Source organism: Cetorhinus maximus, chromosome 18 (assembly GCF_964194155.1).
Source record: "Cetorhinus maximus chromosome 18, sCetMax3.hap1.1, whole genome shotgun sequence".
NCBI classification, from domain to species: domain Eukaryota; kingdom Metazoa; phylum Chordata; class Chondrichthyes; order Lamniformes; family Cetorhinidae; genus Cetorhinus; species Cetorhinus maximus.
The window spans coordinates 79,428,399-79,440,913 of NC_135896.1; the positions used below are offsets into that span (position 1 = coordinate 79,428,399).

A 12,515-nucleotide genomic window follows, 5' to 3' on the forward strand; every position below is an offset into this window, starting at 1 on the left:
TAGCTCCTCACTCAGGGAGTGCAAGTGGGGAAATTGCAGACCTGCTGTGTGTGGTTTTCCAACCATTAATTTAATAAGACAGAAACACGGGCGCTGCAAGCGCACAATCCTCTCCACCAGCAGTGCACCCTGTGTGCTCCTCACAGGGAACATCCCTTCAGGAGATTAGTCTTATAATGTGTAAATACAGAAAAAGACCCTTGTGATGCTCATATAGATACAAGAAAGATTGTGCATCTAAACACATGTATTTTTTGTTATTTCAATGAGCATGATTGAAAATAAATTCCTGCAAATCATGTGGTGTTATGGACAGGAGGGGGGTTAATTTCTTCTCTCACCACCTATCCGTAAACAGAAAGGTGTTTTGATTTGTTTCCTTCTTTATAAGCGGTAGCATATTTCCCTATCCCTCAGTTTTGGTGTGATTCAATTTTCTATTAACCCCACAGCAAACTTGAGATAGGATGAACTCAAAGGGTTAGTTTATTTGCACACACTCAAAACGCAGAAAGGAGAGTTGGAACATCACCCCTCGCATTCAATACAGTAGAAGAGGGATAGAGAGAAGAAGGTTTTACAATATGGAGAAAATAAATATTATTTCACATGGGTTCCAGAATTCAGAATCAAAGCCCAATGAAGTATTCCTTCACAGAGGTCAACAGGCTGAAATCCAATGCTGCATAATTCACTTTTCCGGTGGTGCTGACTTCGCAAGATGAGATATATAAGCAGGGATGAATCAGTGTTGTAGGCGATGGTACAGAATTTCTAGCAGAAGCAGTGTAGATGGGGGCTAGGAGTTCCATTTGGGCAGAGCTCCTTGTCTCTGAGGCTAATAGCCAGATGATAAAGAGCAGACTGAGCTATTCAGCTCAGCAATGCAATATTAACTTGTTCAATAAGCCAGAAGTCTGTGTCACATGACCCCCACCTCTCCACACGGTTTACAACAAAGGATGTGTAACCATCATTTGGAATGCAACTGGGTTTCAAAGATTGCTAAATGTCTCAGCCATTACGAATTGAAAGAAAGGTTGCGGGACCTTTTGTCTTAGCAGACCATCAGTTTTCTTCTGGCTAGCCTGGGTTATTAAATGCAGATGACCTTTGTATAACTCTCTTTGAAGTTGGGCTGTACAGGTGGTTGTCAGTGGCTCCTCAGAGATAACGAATTGTGAATTTCCTTCAAACTGCAATGAGGCTTCTTTTGTTCAGAGGTCACAGACATAGGTTCAGCCATTTGAAGGGTCTTTGTTCAGTTTTAAAATTTACAAAATAGCAATGAGGATATCTATAAATATTTTATAAAAACTTACAAGCTGAGATCTTAGCCGCTCACAGTAGTGTTATATCTCAATAAAAGCCTTTTCTGATGAGTTTGGAGATAGAATTGAACCAGCATTTCTGGGAAGAGTACGCATCCCATTATTTAATTTCTGGGAAGTAACAAATAAGATGATGGAAAGGATTGAAAATTGAGATTAGAAAAAAAGTACTTACAATCACATTGTTGTTACATTTTCATTGGAAATGGTTTGCAGCCTTTTTTTTATTATTCATTCTCAGGAAGTGGGCTTCACTGGCTGGGCCAGCATTTAATGCCCATCTCTAGTTGCCCTTGAGAAGGTGGTGATGAGCTGCCTTCTTGAACGCTGCAGTCCATGTGGTGTAGGTACACCCACAGTGCTGTTAGGAAGGGAGTTCCAGGATTTTGACCCAGCGACAGTGAAGGAACGGTGATATATTTCCAAGTCAGGATGGTGAGTCACTTGGAGGGGATCCTCCAGATGGTGGTGTTCCCATCTATCTCTTGCCGTTGTCCTTCAAGATGGTCGTGGTCATGGGTTTGGAAGGTGCTCTCTAAAGAGCCTTGGTGGTTCCTGCAGTGCATCTTGTAGATGGTACACACTGCTGCTACTGTGCACCGGTGTGGAGAGAGTGAATGTTTGTGGATGTGGTGTCAATCAAGAAGGCTACTTTGTCCTGGACAGTGTCAAGCTTCTTGAGTGTTGTGGAAGCTGCATTCATCCAGGCAAGTGGGGAGTATTCCATCACACTCCTGACTTGTGCCTTATAGATGATGGACAGGCTTTGGGGAGTCAGGAGGTGAGTTACTCATTGCACGGTTTCTAGCCTCTGACCTGCTCTTGTAGCTACAGTATTTATATGGCTAGTCCAGTTCAGTTCCTGGTCAACGGTAACCCCAAGGATGTTGATAGTGGGGTATTCAGTGATGGTAATGCCATTGAACATCAAAGGGCAATGGTTAGATTCTCCCTTGTTGGAGATGGTCATTACCTGACATTTGTGTGGAATGTTACTTGCCATTTGTCAGCCTAAGCCTGGATATTGTCTAGGTCTTGCTGCATTTGGAAATGGACTGCTTCAGTATCTGAGGTGTTGCGAATGGTGCTGAACGTTGTGCAATCATCAGCGAACATCCTCACTTCTGACCTTATGATGGAAGGAAGGTAATTGATGAAGCAGCTGAAGATGGTGGGACGGGAACACTATCCTGAAGAACTCCTGCAGTGATGTCCTGGAGCTGAGATGACTGACCTCCAGCAACCACAACCATCTTCCTTTGTACTAGGTGTGACTCCAACCAGCGGAGAGTTTTCCTCCTGATTCCCATTGACTCCAGTTTTGCCCGGGCTCTTTGATGCCACACTCTGTCAAATGCTGCCTTGATGTCAAGGGCGGTCACTCTCACCTCACCTCGGGAGTTCAACTCTTTTGTCCATATTTGACCAAAGGCTGTAATAAGGTCAGGAGCTGAGTGGCCATGGCAGAACCCAAACTGGGCATCAGTGAGCAGGTTATTGCTAAGCAAGTGCCGCTTGATAGCACTGTTGATGACATCTTCCATTATTTTACTGATGGAGAGTAGACTGACAAGGCAGTAATTGGTTGGGTTAGATTTGTCCTGCTTTTTGTGTACAGGACATACCTGGGCAATTTCCATATAGCTGGGTAGATGCCAGTGTTGTAGCTGTACTGGACAGCTTGGCTAGGGGTGCAGCAAGTTCTGGAGCACAAGTCTTCAATACTATTGCCGGAATATTGTCAGAGCCCATAGCCTTTGCAGTATCCAGTGCCTTCAGCCATTTTGTGATATCACATGGAGTTAATTGAATTGGCTGAAGATTGGCATCTGTGATGCTGGGGACCTCCAGAGGAGGTCAGCTGAAGATTGTAGCAAGTGCTTCAGCCTTATCTTTTGTAGTAATGTGCTGGGCTCCTCCATCATTGAGGATGAGGATAGTTGTGGAGCCTCCTCCTCCAGTGAGTTGTTTAGTTGTCCACCACCATTCACAACAGGATGTGGCAGGACTGCAGAGCTTACACCTGATCCGTTGATTGTGGGATCACTTAGCCCTGTCTATCACTTGCTGCTTATGCTATTTGGCATGCAAGTAGTCCTGTGCTTTAGCTTCACCAGGTTGATAGCTCATTTTTAGGTATGCCTGGTGCTGCTCCTGGCATGCCCTCCTGCACTCTTCATTGAACCAGGGTTGATCCCCTGACTTGATGGTAATGGTAGAGTGGGGGTTATGCCAGGCCATGAGGTTACAGATTGTGTTCGAGTACAATTCTGCAGCTGTTGATGGCCCACAGCACCTCATGGATGCCCAGTCTTGAGTTGCTAGACCTGTTTGAAATCTATCCCATTTAGCACAGTGGTAGTGCCACACAACACGATGGAGGGTATCCTCAATGTGAAGGCAGGACTTCGTCTCCACAATGACTGTGCGGTGGTCACTCCTGCCGATACTGTCATGGACAGATGCATCTGTGGCAGGCAGGTTGGTGAGGATGAGGTCAAGCATGTTTTTCCATTTTGTTGGTTCCCTCACCACCTGCCGCAGACCCAGTCTAGCAGCTATGTCATTTAGGACTTGGCCAGCTCGGTCAGTAGTGGTGCTGCCAAGCCACTGTTGGTGATGGACATTGAAGTCACCCACCCAGAGTACATTCTTTGCCCTTGCCACCCTCAGTGCTTCCTCCAAGTGGTGTTCAACATGAAGGAATACTGATTCATAAGCTGAGGGAGGGCACTACGTGGTAATCAGCAGGAGGTTTCCTTGCCCATGTTTGACCTGATGCCATGAGACTTCATGGAGTTCAGAGACAATGTTGAGGACTCCCAGAGCAATTCCCTCCCGACTGTATACCACTGTGCCGCCACCTCTGCTGGGTCTGTCCTGTCGATGGAACAGGACATACCCAGGGATGGTGAAGGTGGTGTCTGGGATATTATTTTTAAGGTATAATTCATGAGGCTGTTGCTTGACTAATCTGTGAGACAGATCTCTCAATATTGGCACTAGCCCCCAGATGTTAGTAAGGAGGACTTAGCAGGGTCGATAGGGCTGAGATTGCTGTTGTTGTTTCTGCTGCCTCAATCGATGCCGGATGGCCCATCCAGTTTCATTCCTTTTTTGTGACTTTGTAGCAGTTTGGTACAACTGAGTGGCTTGCTAGGCCATGTCAGAGGGCAGTTAAGAGTCAATCACATTGCTGTGGGTCTGGAGTCACGTGTAGGGAGACCAGGTAAGGACGACAGATCTCCTTCCTCCATGGTCATCATTAGACATGACCATCATTAGACGTTTAATTCCAGTTTTTTATTGAATTTAAATTCCACCATCTGACTTGGCGGGATTTGAACCCTGGGTCTCTGCATTACTAGTCCAGTGACAATACCACTACGTCATTGCCTGCTTGAAGCCTGTTGAAACTACCAAAAGTGTTGATCCCACCGGGTATTCCATGGAATAAAGGATGAGATATATCAGCCTTGGCAGATTTCAACTTTTTTTGCCTATAAAATAGACGGTGCCATAATCTTTATGTCAACAACAAAGAGACTCTTGAAGTGCAGGCAGACATGGGCCCTCGAGATGGAAGTCCAATAAGGCAGTAAGGGAAAGGAAATGTTTCCATTAGATCCCCAGTGCACTATTGTATAACTCAGTAAGAGGTGTCTCGTGCTAGTATATGGTATGGTTTCGCATCCTTTGGACTAGCAACAATTCTAACTTTTAAGCTGCCTGGTTTGTCCCTTGGAGGGTAGTGTTGCAACACTAGTATGCGAGGCCTGGAGTAATAACCCAGAGAACATATGTTCAAATTGCACCCTGGCAATTTGAGAATTTGAATTCAGTCAAATAAAATATCTGGAAATAGATAATAGTATCACTAATTGTGGACATGAAGTTGTTGGATTGTCATAAAAACCCATATAAAAATAAAAAGTGTTTATGGGTTGAAAGTCTGTTTCCTGCAAAAATCCTGTGTGAAATAAATTTGGTAGTCTGAATCCAGTGCCTGAGGGCATAAACCCAACACAAAACTATTCTAATTGGCAATCTTGCATGGGGGATTAGCAAGGATAGCATTTATTATCCTGTAGTTCTTGGGTACAACTCCTTTATGTATGCAACACCATTAATCAGAAATTCTTCAATTTTTTGAGGATTGAAACACAATTGGATTGTAACTATTTAGTTATGTTGTTAAACTGTATATCTGCATTTGAATTCTGAGATAAAAGACTGAATTGAGAATTTGTCTGTAGTTGTAGTTTCTTCAACTTAGATGTAAAACAGAAAAGGTAGTGTAAGAAATAGCAATGAAAAGACTTAATAAAATTTGAAAAGGGTCCAATGCAGGATCTCTGCCACTGGCATATCTGGGCCATCCATTTTGGATGTTATTGATTTTAATTCTTTATCCCTGATCAGTTGTCATCTTGGCCCTATTGGTAGCACTTCATCTTCTGAATAGGAGGTTGTAATTAAAGCCACATTCCATGACTTGAAATCATCGTCCACACTAATGGAGCTCTCCCAGTGTCGATCGGGCCCCCTTGGCTGAGTTCACAACCCTGTGAAAGGTCGGAGGGCCATTGAAGCCTGCTCTCCGTGCCCCTATGCTGGAGTCACAAGGCTGAAGCGGTAATGGCCAAAATCATTCCTGTGGCGGGGATCCTTCTCCACACTGGCCCTAATATTTCTGCCCCTTCCTTGTAATGGAAGCTCCTGCAGCCTTTAGATAGCATCTCAATTTTGAGGCCTGATATGGAGTGTTTGATTGTAGAGGGACTTTTGACAATGGGTGCCTGAAATGGGAAGAGTTCCATCCCCAGCACCTGTTTTCTGTTTTTATATCTCATATAAAAACAGAAAATGCTCTAAATGCCAAGCAAATCTGGCAGCATCTGTGAAGAGAGGAACAGAGTTAATGGCCTGGATTTTCATCCTCGAAGTGGGTAATGGGAGTCAGAAAAATTCCTGGCTCAGCCCACCCACCTCAGGAGAAAGTGCTCTGGGAAGCAGCTGTTTCAACAAACTCTAATGCAGCCTCTGGGTTCTCAGCCAAGCGTTATTATGTATTCTTGGCTGAGAGCCCAGAGTGCTATTACAATACCAGAACACCGGCTTCCCAGAGGAAACATTCTTTGATTGATAGCTCAGGCTTTCTGATCTTGTTGTCAATTTCACAATGTTTGTTTACACAAGTTAAGTGGTTTCAAGAGTTTGTGGTTTGTGGTGTTTGATTCTTTAAAGGGCCTGGGTGATTGACACTTTTATTACCTTGTAGTTCAGACTTTTATTCAACATAGGAGAAAATTATCAATGAATTACTTTTCTTCAAAGTTTTTGTTAAACATTCCACTATTCACTATGGGGTTCATTAGTTCTAAAAAGTGTACAGTGGGTCAATGGACATGAAAGTGCCATAGCTTGGCACAGGGTCATGAGGGGCCATAGGTAGTGGGTGGAAGGGCAGAGCTTGGCATTGGGGGCATATGGGGACTTGGTGGATGGAAGGACAGAGCTTGGCATAGGGAGCATGAGGGGCCATAGGATGGATGGGGAGTGTAACTTGGCATAGGGGGCATGAGGAGGACCTTTTGAACTTAATTTTTAAAAGGTCCCCTCATGCCGACTAGGGTTCATGACTCCTCTGAGGGGCCGTGAACCACAACTCTTTAAAAAACTGGGTTGGCTCTATGAAAATTGCAGAGTAGGACATACCTATCCCTGCAATGGAGCCCGCAAGGTCGGGAGTGCCAGATGCAGGCTTTTGACAGGAACCAACCAGCATCCATTAAAGGCATTCCTGAAAATCAGAAAGCCCGGGAATGGCATTGGGAATCTCGAATTGGGACCCATCCGCCATTTTTTAAAGGCTCCCAATTCAACCCAACCTGGTGAAAATCCAGGCCAATGTTTCAGGCCTGTGACCCTGTTTCTCTCTCCACAGATGCTGCCAAGAACTGCTAGATATTTCCAGCATTTTCTGTTTTTATTTCAGATTTTCAGGAACTATAGTGTTTTGCTATTGTATTATTATCCCTTGATGAGTGCAAAAAAAGTGGGTGAAGCCTCTGATAAAACAGAAATGAGCAGAGAGCAGAGTGTGGCACAGACATGCTGAATGGTCTCTCACAAACAATGATTGCTGAACTGTGATTTTTCCCCATGGGAAACAGGTTTTAATCCTTGACTTCTATTTGGTAGCCGATTTATTTAAGGCAAAGAGTCCTTGTTATCCTTTCAAATAGTGACTAGGCAGGATATTCATGTTGAACTGCTGCAGTCCATCTCTGAGCAGATCACATGGGCTCGGAGAATCTGGGGATGTTAAATTCGAGATCAGGGAGATAAACAGAATGGGCAGAAATGAGGGATTCAATCTCAGGAAGAACATGGACCAACTTTATTTCACTGCTGTGGAAATTGTGGAGAGTCCAGGAAGAAGGGAAGTAGCAGAATTAAAATAACTGATTAACTTATTCCCCACTGATACCCTATTTACTTCACCTTCCACCAAGCAGCCAAGGTGCCCACCTGGTTCAGGAGGGAATCTCATGACTGCATGTGGGAGTCTGATGATGTATGTAGCACCCTAGTGCAAATTCAAGAGACATATGGGGTGAACCTGTGCCAACTGCACACTGCCCCCACCTCCAAATAAGCCTCCTGCTGGCTGGATCACCCACTGGTTTGCCCAATATTGGAAGCTGCAGCTTGGAGGGAGATTTCTAATGAAAGCCGTATAAGGCAGTTTGTTGCTGTTGGCCCAGGCCCACTAGGAGCTGGATTGGGTCAGTTCAAACACACAGAGGAAAGAGGATCACCTCCAATACGATAACAGGAAGAAGAATTTTGAGGAATGCATTGATCATTCAACTTTGGGATCACAAAAGGTCATTTCTAGAGCCTTATAAAAATGTGAAACAGGAAACGACCATTCAGCTCATTGAATTTTCTCCTTCTGGGAGCTATGTACCACCTGCACTTTCTCAAGCTCTAAAGAACCCATTTATTTAAGCAAGTTTAATTTCAATCTTTTCTTGGTGGTGAACAGGCTGGGGCTGTATAAAAGGGAAAGGTTGAGGGGTGACCTGAGAGAGGCCTTTAATATAATGAAAGGGTTTGATAGGGTAGACATAGGGAAAATGTTTCCACTTGCTCAGAAGTCCAAAACTAGAGGTCATAAATATAAAATGGTCACTGTTAAATACAATATTGAATTTAGGAGAAACTTCTTTATCCAGAGAGTGGTACGAATGTGGAACTTGCTACTACATAGTGTGTTTGAGGGAAATAGCGTTGATGTATTAAGGGGAAGTTAAACTAGTGCATTTGGGAGAAAGGAATAGAAGGATATGCTGATAAGTCAAATGAAGAGGAGTGGGAGGAGGCTCGTGTGGAGCATAAACACCAGTCTAGACCAGTTGGGCCAAATAGCCTGTTTCTGCACTGTAGATGCAATATAACTCCACGTAAAAGGGATGAAAAGGTCATTCACTTCATTGTTGTTTGTAGGACCCTGCTGTGTGCAAATGGCTGTTGCATTTACCCAGGTAATAATGACTACACATCAATAGTAATATGTGAAGTGGTTTGGGATGTTTCTCCAAGATGTGGTAAGGTGTTTTATAAGTGCAAGTCTTACTTTTTACTAATTTGGACTCTGTCCCTCAATAACTGGCTCAGAAGTTGAGCCTGTCAGCTGTGCTATTATTTGTTTTATCGGAAAGTCCATGGGGAATAATCATTGCTTGCAGATCACAGTCAGATCTGACTTATATTTTTTGGCTTGTATTTTCTATCTATTTTTCTGTGTGTACATGGATGTTGTTTTTGTTCTTGTTTTTGAGTCCAGTCACACACACAAAATATTCTGATCCAAATTTAACCCTTGTAATATTTGTGGTCATGGTTTTTTTCTCTTTTCCCCTTCTAGCTCCCTTCAAAGTTACTTTGTGTTTTCTCCCTCACACCCCCTTGCTTTCCAATTCTATTGGCTTCTCTTTCACCCTCGCCTTTGTTTTTTCTTGAAATCAGTTCCTAAGTCAGAGCCTCCTCCACATGAACCCTGTGGTGATGCAGGTTGCAATGAATTAGCTTTCTCATAAAATTAGCAGCATGTCTAGGAAATCTAATAAGTAGTTTCAGAACTTTGCCAATGATCAAAGAAAGCATGTTTGTGGGAATTATTTCCTGGATTAATTCTTGGTTTAGGATTTCAGTGAAATACATGAATTCAGATGGAAATCGGGAAATTTAAAGGAAAAATAATTTAGAGTGGCTCAGCTGTTGTTTCAGCTCAGTAACTGTTTTTAATCAATGCAAATTCCAAATTCCTTTATCATTGCCTATCAATTCCTGTTCCTACTGATTGCCCCCTTCAGCCTTGCAATGTTTCCACAAACTAAAGGTGGTGAATTACCAATCATTGCAATGCCCTCAGGTTAAAGCTACTTTCCCATAAGCACGAAGGGAACATTGGAAGGTCCAATCTCCCATTTTAAGGTTTGGCAAGCGATGATAAATTTGTACAGAACATTGATTAGGTGATAGTTAGTGTATTACTTGGGAACCCCATGATAGAAAGGTCATGTAATTCATAGAAAGCATCCATCATAGATTCACTAACATGGTACCAGTGATGGGAAAATATAACATAAGGAAAGACTTGAGACAGTGAAGCTCTAGAGCAGAGAAAGTTAATAGAAGGTTTATTCGACCTTATTTTTAATTATGAATTTAAATTTGATAAGGTGAATAGGGAAAGATTTTACCTCTGGTAAGGGAGTCAGAGATCAGAGAAGTTAGAAGAGATGTCTTTTTAGAAAGAGTTGTCAGACAATGAGATACTTTGCCACAGGAAAACGGTGAAGCAGAAACCATTGAATCTTTTAAGGGAAAGTGAATAAATATTGGAAGCAGAGAAAGAGCCAGGCTGCAGCAGAGAATAGGGACATTAGATTAATTTGGTGCTGCTGTAAAACTGGCACATATAATGGGCTAAGCAATCTCCTGCTCTGCTGGAATGTTCTAGCTGAATGCAGAACCTTTAGCTGCAGAAAGGATATGTAGAAAGAAAAGAAAGAACTTGCATTTGTATTTTTGCCTTTCAGAACTGCGAGTGCTTCAGAAGCAATGAATTACTTGTGAAGTGTAATTGCTGTTGTGTACCCAAACACTGTAGTCAATTTGCACACAGGAAGTTATGGCAAACAACAGCGAGATAAATGATCAGTTAATCTGTTCAAGGTGTTAACTGAGGGACAATAATTGGCTAGACGTTGCCCTTCTTCAGATAATGTCATGGAATCTTTTATATCCACCTGAACAAGCAGACAAAGCCTCAGATTAACAGCTAATGCAAGAGACAGCACCTCCAACAAAGGAGCATTTGCTCTTCACCCCTTGGATTTTTGTAGGGGGTTTATGGCGAGAGGAAAAATAATCACAATAGAGCAAAAGAAAGTACAAAAATAAAAATGTTTGGCCTGAACTATACTTTCAGGTTTTGGATATGTATTCATTAGCCTGTAGTGGAATTAGATCACATTCCGCTGACTTCTCAATGGCAGTATTGGCAAGTTTACAATCTAACTTTGTTTCTTACTATTTTTCTAGGAACACATCGATAAGGCCATTGAGCTGAAGCAAAACGACCCTTCTTTACACTACTTGTTGGGAAGATGGTGCTATGAGGTAATATTCCAGTGGTGTATAAAGAGGAGGGGGTTGCTTTTATGGCGTATCCTGTATTATACAAAGCTGGCAGTAGCTGGTTATGTTTGACAATATAATATTTCCTTGTCAGTGAGCTCCTAATTATGTGTTGCTCAAAAAAAGCATGAATCAAGACTGTTCATTTCCAGCATGCCACATGCCTTTTGGGTGTATATTTCTTTTTTGAACTCTTTAACCACATCTGTGTCTATAGGATAAAAATGTGGCAGTCCAGTCTGTAAGGTAGCATGCTTGTTGTGTCAATATTTAACTTATAAGCTTCATGCTGTCTCTTTCTTGCTTGAACAAAGAAGCATGGGCTGGATTTTACAGAGGCATTCAGGCAGATGGTCCTCCCATGCCTTTGTAAAATAGGGCATCATAATGTCGGAAGCCTGCCCACCTTCCCTAAACAAACAATTAACAGCTGATTCAAATAGTTAAGCAGGCAATTGACTGACATTTTACTTTGCTCGTTCCATTTTGCGGGGTACATACAGGCCAAACGGGGTGGGAGGGGTGAGGGGAGTAATTTCTGGCAACTATTCGTGGGTAGCACAAGGGCGGTAGAAAAGACTGGAAACAGAGCAATTGTGAGAGAGTGGATGCATCAGGCGAGTCTGCTGATGGAGGTGAGAGTGTTAACCTGTGGATCTTTGGATATATTTGTGAGGTGCACCAGTTTAAAAGAGGGATATGTACGCGATTGAGAGGTCAGAGGCCCTGGAATCAAGGAGGATCCCTTAAACAGAAGTCTCCAACTGGGAATTCAGAGGTCATTGTCCCCATGGGAATTGTGCTGCTCAAGCAGAACAGGAGAAGGAGGGACAGGAGGGCAGATGGTCAGGCACAGGTGTGCCCCGCTAACCCTGCATGAGGGTCCTTGTGCTGCTCAAAGGGCAAAAGGACACGGGGACCACATCATCAAGTCCTTCCAAGGAGAAGACCTTACCCTGCACAAATAGTTTATAGGCAGAGAATGAACTACCTCCAGCTATCAGAGTGCTAGTGTTTTTGCAGACTAGCCTCCTGGGAGACATTCTGAGATGCTGGCAGGGGGCATTTGATCAAATTGTGTAGGGGGACACCTGATGCATGTAGCTTTGACGGTGACCGTGAACTTGAACTTTTATGCTATGGGCTCATTCCAGGCATCAGCCAGAGGTCTTTGCAGCATTTTGAAGCCTGCGGCACATCATTGCATCAAGGGAGTGATGGATGCACTTTTTAGGAGAGAGGGCGACTTCATCGCTTTATACCATGGATGAGGTTAGACAGACTGAGAGAACCAGAGGGTCTGGTTGCATAACAGTATTCCCCAAAATTCAGGGAGTGATGGACTGCACACATGCGGCCATTAAGGCTCCTGCAGCCAGCCAGGGGCATTTATGAACTGTAAAGGGTTTCATTCCCTGAATGTGCAACTTGTGCATAACCATCATTGGAGGATCATGTAGGTATGTGGGT

General features: G+C 43.3%; 1 protein-coding gene across 2 annotated transcripts in view; it reads left to right on the plus strand.

The window, feature by feature from the left end:
• LOC144693286 (regulator of microtubule dynamics protein 3-like) overlaps positions 1-12,515 on the plus strand; it is a 346,210-nt gene that overhangs the window by 278,345 nt on the left and 55,350 nt on the right. For both annotated transcript variants that reach the window (XM_078563027.1, XM_078563028.1), the window contains exon 8: positions 10,950-11,027. In XM_078563027.1, the coding sequence (XP_078419153.1) occupies positions 10,950-11,027 (78 nt within the window). The remainder of the gene's footprint in view (positions 1-10,949; positions 11,028-12,515) is intronic.